We start from the raw sequence: 21,167 nt of genomic DNA on the forward strand, positions 1-21,167 counted from the left end.
ACTTGTCCCACTTTTTGTGTGGCCATGAAGGCAGCAGTGGCTAAGTGTTGGTACAGTTGAGGTGAAGTGTTGGTACAGGTGAGGTGAGGTGAGGGATGTGACAAATGACAAATAGTTTGTTCAAGCCTGGTTTGTACGGCACAAAAAGACCAGTTGTTATATACTTGACTCATGTTTGTGGTGTGGTTATGGTGGAATACAAACAGTGTGGTGTGGTTATGGTGGAACATAAACAGTGTGGTGTGGTTATGGTGGAACATAAACAGTGTGGTGTGGTGTGGTTATGGTGGAACATAAACAGTTTTGTTCAATCAAGCATAGACTTGCTGTGCAGAGGATATGCAAGCAGTGCACAATTAGAGGGAATATTGGATATGGGTGTCAACTTCGTCAGCATTCAGTCAATGCTGACTAGTGGGCAGCCTTGGACGGAGTCGGCTCTTTATCAAGTCAGCTCCTGTCTTGGAGGGTACTGTTCCACCCCAGCACGGATGGTCCATGATCAACACGCAGGATTATACTCCTGTTTTCAAATGGGAATTACATCCGTGTCAATTCCATTTCATGGCAACGTGTTCCACTTGAGGTGACACAGCCACTCATCATCTGCGTCTTAGCTCATCCAATCAGGTCTTATTCCCCAGGGTGTGTTATTCCCCAGGTGTGGTTGTTGCAAAGTCAGTAGTGATGAAGACTTCATTGTTGTCTCCATGATGCAAGTGTGGCCAGCACACATCAAGTCATTCGCCATATCCTTCAAGTCCACAATTGTGTATCATGTGCTAGCCATGATAGATAGATAGATAGATAGATAGATAGATAGATAGATAGATAGATAGATAGATAGATAGATAGATAGATAGATAGATAGATAGATAGATAGATAGATAGATAGATAGATAGATAGATAGATAGATAGATAGATAGATAGATAGATAGATAGATAGATAGATAGTGTTGCGTCAGACCAGCTCTTCCTCACAGGGAATGTAAGTTACTGGTCAATCCCAAGTTCTTTCGATGACATATATGCTGAGTAAGAAGGACCATCAAGACAGAATTGGAATATTATCAAGTTTTACTGAAATTTCAGGAGATCAGCTTAATCAATACATTCATATCGGCTACTCTAGTTGATCTGACATTCAAACGGAAAAGCCAACTCCTTGCACACAAAGAAAGCCCCCATCTCTCCCCCTCGCAACACTGAGAAGAAAAGAGTGGGGGTTGTGTTTCAGATTCCGATGGTTTAAGACACTAAACAGACCTCTGAACACAAGAGAAACTAGTAGAATACACAAAGGAAAAGTACTAGCTACTCTAAACATGGCTATGCAAAGAGAAATAACTCTTAAACATATATGCATTCTCCACAATAGATAGTTCTTTATTGATTCCTTCAGGAGAGTTCCCTCAGGAAAATTAAAACAGTTGTGTCACACCTGTGTCACACCTGTGTCACACCTGTGTCGCACCTGTGTCGCACCTGTGTCGCACTTGTGTCGCCCACCATGCATGGACAACTTGAATGAGTCCATTTCAATTCCTGTCTTTCGTCTGCCATTTTTGGTGTGAAAATAGATGCAGCGTGACACAAATACTCACACGCACACACACGCACACACACACACACACACACACACACACACACACACACACACACACACACACACACACACACACAGAGCACTTCTCCAACTGGAATGTGTTTCTGCACGGCACCGCTGTTGTGTTTGTCTTTGTGCGTAAATGGTGTGTCCGTGTGCTCTTACACCCACGAAGAGCGACTGAACATCAGATCAATCACCACTACGGACTTATTACCGGCTATTTTAGCGTCAGCTGCGGATTTGGTCCATTTTTGGATCAAAAGAGGGAAACCGCACCGGAGAGGAAAGCGAGCGGGAGCCCTCATCCGTCTCCACAGACGAGGATTACGCTCACCCTTACCTGGCATCTTTCTCTCCAACGTCCGCTCACTTCCCAACAAGATGGACAAGCTAGTGTTGCTGATGAGAAAAAACAAAGATTTTTCCTCATCTTGTGTTTTGTGCTTCACGGAGACGTGGCTGAGCGCGAGTGTCCCGGACAGCGCAGTTCAACTGGAGGGCTTTCATCTTGTCCGCACGGACCGAGACCCGGGGAAAAACAAGGTGGAGTCTGCTTCTTCATCAACAACAGTTGGTGTACAGACATGACGGTGATATCCCAACACTGCTCTCTTGCTCTGGAATATCTTTCCATTCACTGTAAGCCTTTTTACTCACCGCGTGAGATCGTTTCATTCATACTGGTGGCTGCCTACATACTGCCCTGCGCGGACGTGCATGACGCTCAGCGCACGCTTGCAGGCCAGATCTTACGTGTAGAACGGTCTTTTCCGGACTCTCTTGTTATCGCGCTTGGTGATTTTAACAAGGGGAAACTTGAGCCAGGAATTACCCAAATATAGGCAGTTTATTAAATGCCCGACCAGAGAGGAGAACACTTTGGATCACTGTTACACCACAATGAGCAGGGCATACAATGCAGTCCCGCGCGCTGCCCTCGGACTATCAGATCACGTGATGGTGCACTTGATCCGTTCATACAGACAGAGACTGAAACTGGCTAAACCTGTTATGAAAACAATTAAGAAGTGTCTGTGGGAGAGCTGCGCGCATGTTCGGAGACGACAGACTGGGAGGCAATTGGAGCGGCCGCGGACAATCTGGACGAGTATACGGACACTGTGACCTCATACATACAGTTCAATGAGGCGCACATCATTCCAACGTGCACCAGGGCTTGTTCTAACAACGACAAACCCTGGTTCATACCCAAGCTCCGACAGCTGCGCAGGGAGAAGGAGGCTGCGTGGAGGAGCGGGGACCGGAGTACCTACAGAGAAGCAAAGTACCACTTCAGCAGGGAAGTGGAGAAAGCTAAATCTGTGTACTCTAACCGTCTACAGGAACAGTTCAGCTCCAATGACTCTAAAGTCGTGTGGAGGGGGCTGAGGGCCCTTATGAACTATGAGCCCAAAGCCCCCCAGGCCCTGAACGACCGGACTCTCGCCCAGGGCCTCAATACACATTACTGTCATCACGAACGGCCATCATCTCTTCACAGCTCTGCTCCCCCCACCATCACTAGTGAGCAGTAGAGAATATGAAGTGATTTTTGGTCTAGAGCAGGGGTGTCAAACTCAAATACAGAGTGGGCCACAATTTAAAACTGAACAAAGCCGCGGGCCAAGGTTGAACAAATTAACCTTTCAATAGGGACCCAAACAAGTTTTGCATTGAATATTGAACAAGCAAGGCTTATATAACGTTATAGTGACATGCAAAATCGAGTTTCAAATAATAATAATAATAATAATAATAATTCAAAAATATCAAATAAAATGTAAATAAAAATTGAATGCCTCTTTTCTATTTGCAGCCTTCTGAGGTAAATATCAAAATCAACTTTTTCCACAGGTTAATAATAAATTTGAAAATAAAATAACAATAATGAATGAATCAAACATTCAAGCCTTGAAGTAGCAAGAGAAAGTGCATTAATAAAACATTAATTATTGCTCAGTTTGCTACACTGATTTGCTTTAACACTGAATATGGAACAAGCAACGCTTATATAACTTAATAGTGCAAAATCAACTTTCAAAAAACTAACGAAAAAACATCAATGGTATATTACATAAAATTTAAATAAAAAATGTAATGCCTCTTTTCTATTTGCAGCCTTCTGAGGTAAATATCAAAATGAACTTGGTGGGTGGGGGCGGGGTTTGGTGCTAGCGGGGGTGTATATTGTAGCGTCCCGGAAGAGTTAGTGCTGCAAGGGGTTCTGGGTATTTGTTCTGTTGCGTTGATGTTGTGTTACGGTGCGGATGTTCTCCCGAAATGTGTTTGTCATTCTTGTTTGGTGTGGGTTCACAGTGTGGCGCATATTTGTAACAGTGTTAAAGTTGTTCATACGGCCGCCCTCAGTGTGACCTGTATGACTGTTGACCAAGTATGCCTTGCATTCACTTATGTGTGTGTAAAAGCCGCATATATTATGTGACTGGGCCGGCACGCTGTTTGTAGAGGTTGTAGAGGACGTTGAAGGCAGTGCCTTTAAGGCACGCCCCCAATAATGTTGTCCGGATGGAAATCGGGAGAAATTCGGGAGAATTGTTGCCCCGGGAGATTTTTCGGAAGGGAGTCTCCCTGGAGGGTTGGCACTCATAATTATGAGTATTAGCGGCACCGCCGCTGTATAATACCAGTGGGCCAGCTCTAATGTTAATATTGCCTCAAGGGCCAAATGAAATTACACGGCGGGCCAAATTTGGCCCGCGGGCCAGCGTTTGACACCCATGGTCTAGAACATGTTTTGATTGATTTATTATTGACTCGTTTCTTGCTACTTTATGTTGTACATTTTTACATGAGGTTTCCAGTTCATTTTATCATCTATTATTACACCCAAAAATGTGTTTTCTTTCACCCTTTCAATGTCTACTCCGTCTACGTGTATTTGTGTTTGACTTTCCCTTCTACTGTTGCCAAATATCATTATTTTAGTCTTACTGAGATTCGAAGATAGTCTTTTTTTGTCAAACCATCTTTTTAATTTGTTCATTTCTTCTCTTATTATTTGTATGATCTTCTGTGTGTTCTCTCCTGAACAAAACACAGTTGTATCATCTGCAAATAATACTAACTTTAAGTCCTTTGTAACTGTACAAACGTTTGTATAAAGATTGAACAATTTTGGTCCAAGTATTGATCCCTGGGGTACACCACAAGATATTTTCATCTCTGTGGAAGTGTGTTTGCCTATCTTCACGTATTGCTTCCTGTTGGTTAACTAGCTTCTGACCCAGTTCTAGACCAACCCTCTGATTGCATACCTTTCTAGTTCATTAGGATATTATGATTAATTTTGTCAAATGCTTTTGTTAAATCCATAAACTCTGAATGCCATTGATGTTGAGATGTTGGCTCTGTATCCGTATTGGTTGTCTGCGAGTGTTTTGTTTTTATTTATGGATTTGTCTAATCTGTTGTTCGATAATTTTAGAAAATTGTGGAAGTAGAGAAACGGGTCTGTAGTTTGTAAACTGGTGTTTGTCTTCAGTCGTAGTACTAATTTAATTTGATCTGGGAATGTTTGAAATGATGACGTAGGAGTCGCTTCCTGCTACACAGTTTTAATGTTCCTCAATAAGCTCATCAATAATCTTTTCAGATATACAGGACTTTTCAGTCTCTCCAAGTCCTCTCAGTCCTCCCTCTTCCTGTTCCCGGCCGCTACTGATAAAGACAACAGGTGATTAGACAACTCGTACCACCTGGGAAATCTAATCACCTGTTCAGTTGTGTTTCGAAGCCGGCACTGACACGCCCCTGTCTGTCGGTGCGCTGTCCTCAGCACCTTGGACAGGGGCGGTGACCTCCACTCCCGCAGGCGGCGCTGGCCACGCCTCCCTCCACAGATAGGTTGCTGATATATGATATCTTTCAAGTCTGGTTCCACCCCTGGTAACAGTGTATTACCTCATAGGCGGCTTCTTGTCGCGCTCCTGGTTGCTCAGCGGCAAAGTGGAGCTGTTGGTGTTGTTCGATTCTGCGGCTCTACGGTGTGTTTTCTTTTTGGTTTCTTTTGTTTTGTTGTTTTTTTCCCACGTAATTATGCACCGGCCAGGGCTGTGCCCGCCTTTCCTGTTGATCAATTGTGTGGTCAGTAGCTTTTGAAAAAATTTCCAACGTCTTTGTTTTTGTTGTTTAGTTTTAGGTTGCTAAGCGATGACTTTCAGCTAGCATCTAGCTAGTTAGCCCCTGGCTTTCCGGCACCTTTGGTTCGCTTATTTTAGTGAATCTTAGCAAGCTGTCTTGTTGCCGTGATCACAATCAGAAGTCAAAAATTACAGTTTTTGGGTCAAGCTGTTTTTTTGGTTAGGAATGCGTAGGAAAAAAGGCTTGAAAATCCGGTATTGTTTTTCTTCAGTCTCTCTGCTCACGCCAAATGACACTTTAATCCAGATTAAAAATGAATGATATTTAATTCTGATGAATTAATGATGTAATTAATCTGATTATAAGAATGAGTCACAAATAAATCATGATGATTGATTTGCTGGTGTTACCGTTCATATGCCAAACATGCAAACTGGTAGGGTGTATGGGTAAGACACTAAGACGTGTGAGGAGTGGGCACGGCGCTTGCAGCACAGGGCTCCGTTGTAGCGAGGAAGGGGACGCATGAAGACTAGGTGGAGCTCTACACCCCAGAGAGGGAGGAGGCAGTCTGAATGAAGACTAGGTGGATCTGCCACCGCTCTACACCCCAGAGAGAGAGGAGGCCGTCCGAATGAAGACTAGGTGGATCTGCCACCGCTCTAAACCACAGAGAGAGAGGAGGCAGTCTGAATGAAGACTAGGTGGATTTGCCACCGCTCTACACCCTAGAGAGAGGAGGCAGTCTGAATGAAGACTATGTGGATCTGCCACTGCTCTACACCCTAGAGAGAGGAAGCAGTCTGAATGAAGACAGGGTGGATCTGCCATCGCTCTACACCCCAGAGAGGGAGGAGGCCGTCCGAATGAAGACTAGGTGGATCTGCCACCGCTCTACACCCCAGAGAGAGAGGAGGCCGTCCGAATGAAGACTAGGTGGATCTGCCACCGCTCTACACCACAGAGAGAGAGGAGGCAGTCTGAATGAAGACTAGGTGGATCTGCTACCGCTCTACACCCTAAAGAGAGGAGGCAGTCTGAATGAAGACTAGGTGGATCTGCCACTGCTCTACACCCTAGAGAGAGGAAGCAGTCTGAATGAAGACTAGGTGGATCTGCCACTGCTATACACCCCAGAGAGAGGAGGCAGTCTGAATGAAGACTAGGTGGATCTGCCACCGCTCTACACCCCAGAGAGAGGAGGCAGTCTGAATGAAAACTAGGTGGATCTGCCACCACTCTACACCCCAGAGAAAGAGGAAGCAGTCTGAATGAAGACTAGGTGGATCTGCTACCGCTCTACACCCCAGAGAGAGAGAGAGAGAGGAGGCAGTCTGAATGAAGACTGGGTGGATCTGCCATCGCTCTACACCCCAGAGAGGGAGGAGGCAGTCTGAATGAAGACTAGGTGGATCTGCCATCGCTCTACACCCCAGAGAGGGAGGAGGCAGTCTGAATGAAGACTAGGTGGATCTGCCACCGCTCTACACCACAGAGAGAGAGGAGGCAGTCTGAATGAAGACTAGGTGGATCTGCCACTGCTCTACACCCCAGAAAAAGAGCAAGCAGTCTGAATGAAGACTCGGTGGATCTACCTCCACTCTACACCCCAGAGAGAGGAGGCAGTCTGAATGAAGACTAGGTGGATCTGCCACTGCTCTACACCCCAGAGAGAGAGGAGGCAGTCTGAATGAAGACTCAGTGGATCTGCCACCGCTCTAAATCCCAGAGAGAGAGAGAGAGGAGGCAGTCTGAATGAAGACTAGGTGGATCTGCCACCGCTCTACACCCCAGAGAGAGAGGAGGCAGTCTGAATGAAGACTAGGTGGATCTGCCACCGCTCTACACCCCAGAGAGAGGAGGCAGTCTGAAGGGTGGCTCCTATGGATGCCAGTCAAGGAGGTGGTTGGAAAAAGAGGGGAGGAGCCACAGTTCAATCAAATAGGCTGAAGCTTTTGCTCTCCCCTCCCCCCATCATCTACCCTACAGCACACACACACACACACACACACACACACACACACACACACACACACACACACACACACTAGGAATATTTACACACACTCCCAGTTTTTCAATGGCGCATGTAGACTCGCAGAAGGAGACGGTGGTGCACTGGGACCACACGTGAGCCATGCGCTGGCGACGTGCCGGCGGTGGTGGCGGCGGCGGCCGTGATAACGGCGGCGTTAGCGAGAGCGCGGGGTGCTCGGTGTGTGCGTGCGCAGAGCTCGCATGCACGTAGACGGCGTGCAGGGTGTGTGCAAGCTGTCGAGGGGAGGGGAGCAACATAACAGCAGCAGTGGTAGCAGCGCTAGCATCACGGCCACAGCGTGTGTGAGCGCATGTCCGCCAGCGCGTGTGTGTGTGTGTGTGTGTGTGTGTGTGTGTGTGTGTGTGTGTGTGTGTGTGTGTGTGTGTGTGTGTGTGTGTGTGTGTGTGTGTGTGTGTGTGTGTGTGTGTGTGCGTGTGTGTGTGAGTGCTGCTGGCAAGAAAAGCAAGGGTGTGTGTGTGCGTATGTGTGTGTATGTGTGTGTGAGGGCTGTTGGCAAGGAAGGCGTGTGTGTGTGTGTGTGTGTGTGTGTGTGTGTGTGTGTGTGTGTGTGTGTGTGTGTGTGTGTGTGTGTGTGTGTGTGTGTGTGTGTGTGTGTGTGAGAGGGCTGCTGGCAAGGAAGGCAAGGGGGCGACAGGAGCAGGAAACACGGCGGGACTCCCAAAGAGAAGGAGTCGGGGAGCTCAAAGTGCATCCTCGCCGCCCCCTCGGCCGGAGTCGGGATCTGTAGTCCCACCTGGAGACCTGCAGGATATCTGTCTCTCCTTCACGAGTCAGGATGACTGGGAGGGGATTCCAGATGGATCTATGGACGGGAAGGAGACTGCCTCCAACCATCTTTGTTTTGCTTAGGATGCTCGGGAGAGGGTAGGAAGTGCAGAGACCAGAAGGAAGGACATAGGGCGGGCTACTGTACCATGGCTCCTATGGAGGACTAACTCTTGTTATTTGGACGCAAGTTGGACCTTTATGAATCTCTCCCGGTCTTTAAAAACCAGGGGCTGTCACCAGCTGGCAACCACCATGTCTGTGACCACGGGCTTCAGCTACCAGCTCCCCGGGATCACCACGGTAACCTATGTGTTTGTTTACAGCCCCGGGTCCGTGCAGCGGGACCCCAGCCCGCCTCATCACACCCCGCCGGCGCTGACGGGCACACGCGGGCCCAAGCGGAAACTCTACAGTGCCGTCCCGGGTCGCACCTTCATCGTCGTCAAGCCTTACGCCCCGCAGGGGGAGGGGGAGATCCAGCTCAATCGCGGAGAGAGGGTCAAAGGTAGGGAGGTCCTCGTTTTGCCCCGTGTGTGCATTTAAGTGTGTGTGTGTCCATTAGTACACCTGACCACTTCCCAGCAGGCAACCTTGACTATACGTCCTACTTTGAAACAATAAAGTAGTTGTATTTGCAACGGAGACAACGTTGTCGGTTGGGAAATGACCACATCTCAATGTCAAATCAACGCCACAACATGACATTGAATCGATGTCGTCAAGAAGCATGTTGTTTCAAGCACGTATTTGCAATGTACAATATTGGCCGAGAAAATGACCAAATGTCAATGTCAAATCAACGTCACAACCAATGTTCCCTCTAAGGTGCGCGCCTGTGCAATTGCGCGTCCTCTGCGCACGGCAAATCTATGCCACGCACGAAAAATAAGCGCATAACAATTTTCGAGACGACAGAGAAAACAGTTTTCGTCGTCATTGTTCAAATATTGTAACGTCTTTCGAGACTCTTTGAGGACATGAATTCCATCCATCACTTTACTGAGTAAAACTCTTTATTGTCGGCCATAAACACATCACCAAAACATTAGTAAAAAAAAATGATATCTAGCAAAACTGCTCATTTTCTGCAGTACAAACCAGACCAAAAGCAACTTTGTTATATCAACAGCAGCCGCTCGCTCTTTCTCACTTGCGCCAACACATGCACATATGCCACTTAGCCAGTGATGCGTTTACAGCCACACAAAAAGTCGGACAACTCCAACACCACACATAAAGTGTCATTCCAGGTCGTTACACTATGATTTACCAATCAAATGTGTGCTTATTCTAGTGTCGTTTATTCCATCCATCCATCCATCTTCTTCCGCTTATCCGAGGTCGGGTCGCGGGGGCAGCAGCTTAAGCAGGGAAGCCCAGACTTCCCTCTCCCCAGCCACTTCGTCCAGCTCCTCCCGGGGGATCCCGAGGCGTTCCCAGGCCAGCCGGGAGACATAGTCTTCCCAACGTGTCCTGGGTCTTCCCCGTGGCCTCCTACCGGTCGGACGTGCCCTAAACACCTCCCTAGGGAGGCGTTCGGGTGGCATCCTGACCAGATGCCTGAACCACCTCATCTGGCTCCTCTCGATGTGTCATTTATTAGGAATCTTAATTCATACATATTAATCATTAAATGCTGTTAGTATATTAAAGGCCTACTGAAAGCCACTACTACCGACCACGCAGTCTGATAGTTTATATATCAATGATGAAATCTTAACGTTGCAACACATGCCAATACGGCCGGGTTAACTTATAAATTTCCCGCTAAACTTCCGGTTGAAAACGTCTATGTATGATGACGTATGCGCGTGACGTCAATCGTTGAAACAGAAGTATTCGGACACCATTGAATCCAATACAAAAAGCTCTGTTTTCATGGCAAAATTCCACAGTATTCTGGACATCTGTGTTGGTGAATCTTTTGCAATTTGTTTAATGAACAATGAAGACTGCAAAGAAGAAAGCTGTAGGTGGGATCGGTGTATTAGCGGCTGGCTACAGCAACACAACCAGGAGGACTTTGACTTGGATAGCAGGCGCGCTATCCGACGCTAGCCGCCGACCGCATTTATGATCGGGTGAAGTCCTTCGTCGCTCCGTCGATCGCTGGAACGCAGGTGAGCACGGGTGTTGATGAGCAGATGAGGGCTGGCTGGCGTAGGTGGATAGCTAATGTTTTTAGCGTAGCTCTGTGAGGTCCCGTTGCTAAGTTAGCTTCAATGGCGTCGTTAGCAACAGCATTGTTAAGCTTCTACAGGCTGGAAAGCATTAACCGTGTAGTTACATGTCCATGGTTTAATAGTATTGTTGATTTTCTGTCCATCCTTCCAGTCAGGGGTTTATTTATTTTGTTTCTATATGCAGTTAAGCACGATGCTATCACGTTAGCGCCGTAGATAAAGTGCTTCGCCGATGTATTGTCGTGGAGATAAAAGTCACTGTGAATGTCCATTTTGCGTTCTCGACTCTCATTTTCAAGAGGAAATAGTATCCGAGGTGGTTTAAAATACAAATCCGTGATCCACAATAGAAAAACGGGAGGGTGTGGAATCCAATGAGCCAGCTTGTACCTAAGTTACGGTCAGAGCGAAAAAAGATGCGTTCTGCACTGCACTCTAGTCCGTCACTCTCACGTTCCTCATCCACGAATCTTTCATCCTGGCTCAAATTAATGGTGTAATCGTCGCTTTCTCGGTCCGAATCTCTCTCGCTGCTGGTGTAAACAATGGGGAAATGTGAGGAGCCTTTCAACCTGCGACGTCACGCTACTTCCGGTACAGGCAAGGCTTTTTTTTTTAATCAGCGACCAAAAGTTGCGAACTTTATCGTCGATGTTCTCTACTAAATCCTTTCAGCAAAAATATGGCAATATCGCGAAATGATCAAGTATGACACATAGAATGGATCTGCTATCCCCGTTTAAATAAATAAAAAAATTCATTTCAGTAGGCCTTTAAATAAATACTAATAAAAATATATGTTTTACAAACAGGAAGTTGCAGGAATGTACACATGATCCCCCGCTTACATCTCATTGTACAACATGTGAATGTTTCAATGGGAACTAAATGCAATGTCTGAAAGGGGTACAAATTGTTTCCAAAGCAGGACCTCCACCCAGACAAACAATATATTTTGTTATTGTCATTGTAAGTGGGCCTTAACACTTATATTAGAAATGGAAATGACTGCTGTCATTTGATTATAATAATAAGAGAATGTTGTCTGTCTATCTGCGATGAGTTGCTCACACACATGAACAATTAGAGGGAACATTGGTCACAACCCAACATTGATTAAAAGTTGTCAAAACGTTGTTCCCACGTTATGTTTGAGTTGCTGAAGGTCAGGACCTCACTCGACAAGGTTGTTTCAATGTCTTGTGCCTGCTGGGTTAAAGGAAAACTGGAGGGCTGAGTTGTAAAAGTGCACCACGGTTGAACCATTTGTGGGAGAGATTGGTGTGCATTGGCCTCTTTCGTCCTGGTTTTAACCACAGTCCCAGAAACAAACACCAGGGGCCATACTTATCAAGCTTCTTAGAGTGCCATTTTACACTTAAGTCCTGAGAATTTGCGAAATTTAGTCCTACTCTCAAACTTAAGAATAAAAGCTTTTTATCAACGTTCCTAAGTCTAAGAATCACTCCTACTCTCCACGATATTTAAGAGACCTTCAGAGGTGTCTTAAGTGGTTAGGAGTTGCCAGCAGGGGATGGCACTGAGACGTGCGCGAACGTTCAGGGAACGGAACAATGTTTTGGTTTTTTTTGATGACGAGCAGCTGATCAAACGGTATCGTTTAGACAGAGCGGATATTATTTTTGTCACAGATTTAATACTTTTCGATTCCTTGTTGATTTCTGCATGTGTCTGCAGTGGGCTAGTATATATAGAGCCACCCACACCAGTTTCAAATTAGTTGCCTAATTAATGAATTGGAAAGAAAATGTTATGACAGTAGCGTATGTGTGTGGCCGTGAGGTGAGTGACGTCAGTGAGTGTGTGGGCGATAAAGAGAGGGAGCGGTAGCGTGAGTGCCGGCGGGGACTAGTTAGTTTTGTATTATTTTGTAGTTTATTGTCAAAATATACACTCCCATTGTCCACTTAAATATGTCCAAGATATTTCTTTATTCTTAGACAACGGATTCCCTTCCGTGATTGGTCATTTCTATGGACACAGAAATGACGTCACCTAAAATTCCGTTTACGGCACATAGTAATGTCGTAATTCAGCTCTGAGTGTGACACTTAAGATTCAGTCCTACACTTCGCTGAAAGTGTGAGTAAGACGCTTGATAACTAACTTTTAAGTGCAGCTTTCAGCGAAGAATTTATTTACTCTTAAGTCAACTCTTAGCAGACTTCTTAGGAGTAATTCTAAGAAGCTTGATAAGTACGGCCCCAGGTTGTTAAGTTTTGCGAACAGAAGGTAGCATTTGTGTGTCATACCTGGGCAGGTAGAGACTCTCTGACATTCAAACACGAATCCTTGCAGCATGGTGATCGTGATCATTTGTTCCTTGGCATGCGACACATAAGACCACTGGGCCATACCATTGTTCTTGTTTATCACATAGCCACCAAGTCAATATAGTCGGTCTTCATCAGTCATCTGTTCCACAAGGTCCCATGAAAACTGATGTGTACGAAAACCCAAGCCTTTTTTCCAATAATTCAATTCATCTGTCGAAAAATATGACATTTGTAGAAAATAATGAAAGTTTACTCGCAGAAAACAATGTGAAAGACATAAATGATGAATACATGAAGGTTTAACGTCACTTTTAACTTCATGAAAGATTCTTGTTGGCGTAGACCAGTGGTTCTTAACCTTGTTGGAGGTACCGAACCCCACCAGTTTCATATGCGCATTCACCGAACCCTTCTTTAGTAAAAAATAAAATGATTTTTTTTTTCAAATTCAAGACAAAGTTATATGTTTTTGGTAACACTTTAGTATGGGGAACATATTCTAAGTAACAAAGACTTAATTTAGAGTTATTTGGAGACTAGGGTAACATATTCTAAGTAATAAAGCCTTAATTTAGAGTTATTTGGACACTAGGGTAACATATTCTAAGTAATAAAGACTTAATTTAGAGTTATTTGGACACTAGGGTAACATATTCTCAGTAATAAAGACTTAATTTAGAGTTATTTGGACACTAGGGTAACATATTGTCAGTAATAAAGACTTAATTTAGAGTTATTTGGACACTAGGGGAACATATTCTAAGTAACAAAGACTTAATTTAGAGTTATTTGGACACTAAGGGAACATATTCTAAGTAATAAAGACTTAATTTAGAGTTATTTGCACACTAAGGTAACATATTGTAAGTAATAAAGACTTAATTTAGAGTTATTTGGACAATAGGGGAACATATTCTAAGTAACAAAGACTTAATTTAGAGTTATTTGGTTAGGGTTAGGGTTAGAGGGTTAGGGCCAGGGTTAGAGGGTTAGGGTTATAATATGGCCATGCCGAATACGGCATTAATAAGTACTTAATAATGACTAGTTAAGAGCCAATATGTTACTAATTTGCATGTTAACAAACAACTAAATAATGGTGAATATGTTCCCCATACTAAAGTGTTACCATGTTTTATTACTGGTGCACAAAATGAACCATGCATGAACATCACCTTGTTCAAACAACAAAACCAACACAGTGCATAAACTCACAACAAATTACACACCTGCAAATCAGTGTGACTTCAGCTGTTGCCGTATCCGTAATACGCCGTTAGGGAGAAGTTTGTATTCACACGATGAGTCGGGTGTGTCTTGACCTCCGCCGAACCCCTGAGCCCGACTCACCGAACCCCTAGGGTTCGATCGAACCCAGGTTAAGAACCACCGGCGTAGAGGAAGGAGTGGAGGGGAAAGACACACAGACTTTGTACTTTGTTACCAGTTATTCAGTAGTGTTTCTCATCTTCTTTATCAAAATGCTGGCACTCACAACTTTATTTCTTAGTTGAGTTTATTGGAACATGCATGCAGGATTATGTTGACAAACAGTACAGGCCAAAAGTTTGGACACATCTCCTCATTCAATGTTTATTCTCATGACTATTTACATTGTAGATTGTCACATAAAAACTATGAATGAACACATGTGGAGTTAATGGACTTAACAAAAAAACGGTGAAATAACTGAAAACATGTTTTATATTGATTCAAAATAACCATCTTTTGCTTTGATTACTTTTTTGCACACTCTTGGCATTCTCTCCATGAGCTTCAAGAGGTAGTCACCTGGGATGGTTTTCACGTCACAGGTGCGCTTGAAGCTCATGGAGAGAATGCCAAGAGTGTAATCAGAGCAAAGGGTGGCTATTTTGAAGAAACTAAGTTTTTGTTAAGTACATAACTCCACATGTGTTCATTCAGAGTTTTGATGTGACAATGTAAATACACAAAACACATCGAATGAGAAGGTGTGTCCAAACTTGTTGCATGTACCGTATTTTTCGGAGTATAAGGCGCTCCGGAGTATAAGTCGCACCGGCCGAAAATGCATAATAAAGAAGGAAAAAAACATATATAAGTCGCACTGGAGTATAAGTCGCATTTTTTGGGGAAATGTATTTGATAAAAGCCAACACCAAGAATAGACATTTGAAAGGCAATTTAAAATAAATAAAGAATAGTGAACAACAGGCTGAATAAGTGTACGTTATATGAGGCATAAATAACCAACTGAGAACGTGCCTGGTATGTTAACGTAACATATTATGGTAAGAGTCATTCAAATAACTATAACATATAGAACATGCTATACGTTTACCAAACTATCTGTCACTCCTAATCGCTAAATCCCATGAAATCTTATACGTCTAGTCCAGGGGTCGGCAACCTTTACCACTCAAAGAGCCATTTTGGCAAGTTTCACAAATTAAAGAAAGTAATGGGAGCCACAAAAAAAAAAAATTAAATTTAAAATGAAAAACACCGCATACAAAGCTTAAACGCTTTGTGCTATGTTAACTAGGGGCCTCCGACACACGCACCGGCACGCACTTTAATGTGGAAATTTGATGTTAGTGCAGCCCGCGAGTTTTGAATGAATGGCGCTTGATAGCGTCATACTTGCCAACCCTCTCATTTTTCCCGGGAGACTCCCGAATATCAGAGCGTGATGACACTGCATTTGGCGCCCTCTACAGTCTGCCCTAACAGTGTACCTGCCCGACCACACGTAGAATGCAGTTTCAGCTTGCTCACGTAAGTGACAGCAAGGCGTACTAACTCAGCAGCCACACATCTTACACTGACGGTACCAATACCCAGAATCCCATGCAGCCCTAACTCTTCCGCTCAACCAACGCACGGAGAGGGGGGGGGGGGGGGGGTTGATGTGTGGGGGGATTTGGTGGTAGCGGGGGTGTATAATGTAGACCGGAAGAGATAGGGCTGCATAGGATTCTGGGTAATGGTTGTGTTGTGTTTATGTTGTGTTACGGTGGGATGTTCTCCAGAAATGTGTTTTTCATTCTTTTTTGGTGTGGGTTCACAGTGTGGCGCATATTTGTAATGTAACAATGTTAAAGTTGTTTGATACGGCTACCGTCAGTGTAAGCTGTGTGGCTGATGAGTAAGTATGCTTTGCTGTCTCCTGTGTGTGCAAGTAATAACAACATGCAACATGCGGCTGGACTGGCACGCTGTATGTAAATGCTATAGAGGACAATTACTGCAGTGCAATTAGGGCACGCCCTTTATTTAGTAATTAGAGTGTAAATAGGATTATTTTTTCCCTGGGAGTAATCTATGAGAGACACTGAGATCCATAAATCTCCTGGGTCGGCATGTATGTAGCTGAGCCGCATCAGAGTGGTCAAGGAGCCGCGGGTTGCCGACCCCTGGTCTAGTCTCTTACGGGAATGAGCTAAATAATATTATTTGATGTTTTACGCTAATGTGTTGATAATTTCACACATAAGTCGCTCCTGAGTATAAGTCGCACCCCCGGCCAAACTATGAAAAAAAACGCGACTTATAGTCCGAAAAATACGGTACTTTCTTTGGCTCCAAAAAAAGCAAAGAATCCCAGAGACTCAGCAGTCACCACATTGTGGGTTTTTTTTGGTTTGGGAACTTTATTCTGCGGAATGGCAGGCGGGCAAAAGGAGTATTTTGTAACGTTTGGCCGAACGATAAACAAGACAATATATAAAAACCGGGGCAACGCACCATTTGCGTTAAAGTCCAACATATATGAAAAGTAGAGCATAGAAAAAGTAGGGCTCTGTCTAAAACTTGGGAGTGTAGCATTTGTGAGTAAGGCTACTTTGTAAAGGAAAGCATGAGAAGTAGAAATAGAGAAACATTTAATGTGGACTGCTACGAAACGGATGTAAGGTGGTGGGATTGTACTTGTTTTCCTTGGCTTCAGAATAGAAATAGTTCAACTGACGTTCAAATGAGGACAACAAGTGAACGTCAAACAGTACCTGAACAAATAATGTCAACAATGTTGTATTTGCCTTACTTTTGAAGAAAAACATGTTTATATTTAGGGTGTCATGATCCGTGGCCCGGATCATGTTTTGTTTAGTCATGTTCTGTTCGTTTTGGACTCCCTTAGTTCCTGTTTTGTGCACTCCTGGGTTTGTTTTGGTCTACATGAGTACTGACTGGTTTCACCTGCCTCTGGTTAGTGGTCGGCACGTTCACCTGCTGCCGGGCACTAATCAGAGAGCTATTTATTCACGTTGCTCGCCACACTCTGTCTGGCTTTTGCTGTATGCAACAGGCACGCTGCAAAAAGTCAGTGTTCAGAAACAAGAAAAAAAAAATACAAAAATGAGGGGTATTTTATTTGAACTAAGCAAAATTATCTGCCAGAACAAGAAAATTCGGCTTGTCAAGACTTTCCAAAACAAATAAAATTAGCTAACCTCAATGAACCCAAAAATAGCTTAAAATAAGTATATTCTCACTAAAAACAAGTGCACTTTTTTTGGTAGAAAAAAATGATACCTTTTTGCTCAATATGTTGGAAAATATTCTTAAATGAAGTAAATGCTAGTGCCGTTATCTTGACATAATGATATGCGCTCGGCATTACATTTCTTGAAACCAGCAAACTTATACTAATTTATTGTTCTTAATGGAAAGACAACAAGGCAACCGCTTGTTACTCTCGGGGTCTCCTAGCTGCTCAGGCAAATCATCTAAAAATGCATTTTTCCATGGATAACATGACATCATCACGCTAAGTGCGTGCTCTTTCAGTCAATTAGTGCGCATATATACAGCCCGGCAAAAAAAAATTGTAATTGTAATTTTGAGGAGTATATCTGAATGTGCATGAACTATTTCTGTTCAAAATTGTTTGAAATGTTAAATATTTAAATATTAACTGTCAGTTTACTGTACTGTGCCAACTGTACTACTATATGAGTATGTATTTTCTATTGTTTCATTGAAAATAAAACAGCAAAGTCCATTTGGCTGTCATCTGTTTTAACTATGAGACACAATTGTGTCAAAATCACGATTTATTTTTTTCATGCTTGAAATAAGAAATAATTACTTTAAAAAGGCAGTTTTATACTTGTGAGTGTTGATGACACAGCTTTGCAACACTTGATATTCTAGTTTCAAGCATGTTTTACTCAATATAGGTCATAACATCTCAGCAACAAGCTGTAATATCTTACTAAGATAATTTAGGAGCAAAACCCGTAAAACAAGTAAAACAATCTAACATAAAATCTGCTTAGTGAAAAGAATTATCTTTTTAGACAGAAAATAAGCAAACATCACCCTTATTTGAGATATTTCATCTTACTTAGATTCCAGTTTTTGCAGTGCACGTAGGGTTATTTCTTGTCTCTGTTTTTTTATTCCTGTGCTAAGTTTCTACCTTAGCTTCACGTGCCTTTGGTTTGCTTCCTGTTTTTTGTACGTGTTATGATTTACGAAGATTAAATCATAACCTACCTTTCACGCTTTGTCCGGAGTTGTCCGTCCGCATCCTGGGAGAACCACCCCGCATAAAGATGCGACCCCCCACGTGACAGAACGAAGCCAGACAGAGTGTGGCGAGCAACGTGAACAAATAGCTCTCTGATTAGTGCCCGGCAGCAGGTGAGCATGCCCACCACTAACCAGAGGCAGGTGAAACCAATCAGTACCCGTGGTGACCAAAACAAACCCAGGAACTAAGAGGGTCCAAAACTAACAGAACATGACTAAACAAAACATGATCCGGGCCACGGATCCTGACATAGGGCTTCCATCAGGACTTCAATATGTCATGAACCAACGTTAATAGAAATGTAGTCGTTTAAAAAGGTGACACTTGCGGCTTTCAATGGTGAACCTGCCCCCAGGTACAAATGGCAGCTTCCTTGTGGTCCTCCAGACATTGAAGATGTTCACCAAGTGGTTCTTCCTGTGCCACCGACCCACATCCATCTCTCAGCTTTGTGCTTTGGTGGAAACATTCTCCTTCCTGTCATTTAGCACAGCGCTCTGTTTGTTTTTGTGCCTGCAAACCTCATCTTGTAAATGTTGCTTTTTGTCTGCTGCTTTTTGTCTCCATTCATGCCTCACTCCAGACTTTGACTGTAATGACGTAGAAGGTAAAGGCCATACTCTTCTTCTCACCTGCCACTCTCCTCCACCTGTCACCCGCCTGCCTAGAAACTAGTTCCCTGTTGCCCTCTTTCAACAAAAGTCTCTTTTTCCACTGCTGTGCGCACCTTGATGGGATGCAAGTGAAGTGAATTGAAGTGAATTACAAACACCGTTTCCTTATGAGTTGGGAAATTGTGTTAGATGTAAATATAAACCGTTTATATTTTATATCATCTAACACAATTTCCCCAACTCATATGGAAACGGGGTTTGTATATTTATATAGCGCTTTTTTCTCTAGTGACTCAAAGCGCTTTACATAGTGAAACCCGATATCTAAGTAACATTTAAACCAGTGTGGGTGGCACTGGGGGGAGGTGGGTAACGTGTCTTGCCCAAAGGCGCCCCGTAACAGATAAGAAAAAGGTAAAACGCTGGGGAAGAAGATGAGTAAAAAAATGCAATCTAGACTGGGGTCCTAAGGGGACCTAGTCTGGAGTGGGAAAAAAACCTCCATGCAATGCACACATAAGCACGTTACATTTAATCACGACAACTCGCAACAGAGGGGCGGGGAGTTGGGGCCCTGGAGGTCGACTGCTGCTATGAAGCGCTGCCAGCCATCCATCACCCCGAGGGGAAACAAGCGGTGGTGAAGGCGGGGGGCGGGGTGACGGGGGGTGGGGGTGGGGGGGGTGTATGTGCCCATTGTCTTGGGTGTGATGGCGGGGATCGAACTCGGAACCCTCAAGTTGCTGGCACGGCCACTCTACCAACCGAGCTCACCGCCAATCAGATCCTTTTAAGCAAGGTTGGCTAGGATAGGATAGGATAGGGATAGGATTGGATAGGATAGGATAGGATAGGATAGGGATAGGATAGGATAGGGATAGGATAGGATAGGATAGGATAGGATAGGATAGGATAGGACTTTATTGTCATTGCACAAGTACAACGAAACTATGTTTTCAGCACAAACCCGTTCAAGATTAGACAAGCAAACAGTGTACAGGGTTACAGAACAGGAACGCTGATGGGTCGCCAAAGGCGCCCCGTAACAGATAAGAAAAAGGTAAAACGCTGGGGAAGAAGATGAGTAAAAAAATACAATCTAGACTGGGCTCCTAAGGGGGCCTAGTCTGGAGTGGGAAAAAAACCTCCATGCAATGCACACATAAACATGTTACATTTAATCACGACAACTCGCAACAGAGGGGCGGGGAGTTGGGGCCCTGGAGGTCGACTGCTGCTATGAAGCGCTGCCAGCCGTCCATCACCCCGAGGGGAAACAAGCGGTGGTGAAGGCGGGGGGCGGGGTGACGGGGGGTGGGGGGGGGGGTGTATGTGCCCATTGTCTTGGGTGTGATGGCGGGGATCGAACTCGGAACCCTCAAGTTGCTGGCACGGCCACTCTACCAACCGAGCTACACCGCCAATCAGATCCTTTTAAGCAAGGTTGGCTAGGATAGGATAGGATAGGGATAGGATAGGATAGGATAGGATAGGATAGGATAGGATAGGATAGGGATAGGATAGGATAGGATAGGATAGGATAGGATAGGATAGGATAGGATAGGGATAGGATAGGATAGGATAGGATAGGATAGGATAGGATAGGATAGGATAGGATAGGATAGGACTTTATTGTCATTGCACAAGTACAACGGAACTATGTTTTCAGCACAAACCCGTTCAAGATTAGACAAGCAAACAGTGTACAGGGTTACAGAACAGGAACGCTGATGGGTCGCCAAAGGCGCCCGTAACAGATAAGAAAAAGGTAAAACGCTGGGGAAGAAGATGAGTAAAAAAATACAATCTAGACTGGGCTCCTAAGGGGGCCTAGTCTGGAGTAGGGAAAAAAACCTCCATGCAATGCACACATAAACACGTTACATTTAATCACGACAACTCGCAACAGAGGGGCGGGGAGTTGGGACCCTGGAGGTCGACTGCTGCTATGAAGCTCTGCCATCCGTCCATCACTCCGAGGGAAAACAAGCGGTGTGTGTATGTGCCCATTGTC

General features: G+C 44.4%; 1 protein-coding gene across 1 annotated transcript in view; it reads left to right on the top strand.

Annotated features, from left to right (window-relative positions):
- The window catches only part of LOC133647174 (SH3 and multiple ankyrin repeat domains protein 3-like), a 122,689-nt gene that overhangs the window by 12,143 nt on the left and 89,379 nt on the right, over positions 1 to 21,167 (top strand). Inside the window, exons 9-10 of the mRNA XM_062043316.1 lie at positions 8,862 to 9,043; positions 19,123 to 19,146. Of these exons, the coding sequence (XP_061899300.1) occupies positions 8,862 to 9,043; positions 19,123 to 19,146 (206 nt within the window). The remainder of the gene's footprint in view (positions 1 to 8,861; positions 9,044 to 19,122; positions 19,147 to 21,167) is intronic.

The sequence above is a fragment of the Entelurus aequoreus genome, linkage group LG03 (genome assembly GCF_033978785.1).
Source record: "Entelurus aequoreus isolate RoL-2023_Sb linkage group LG03, RoL_Eaeq_v1.1, whole genome shotgun sequence".
Lineage (NCBI taxonomy): Eukaryota > Metazoa > Chordata > Actinopteri > Syngnathiformes > Syngnathidae > Entelurus > Entelurus aequoreus.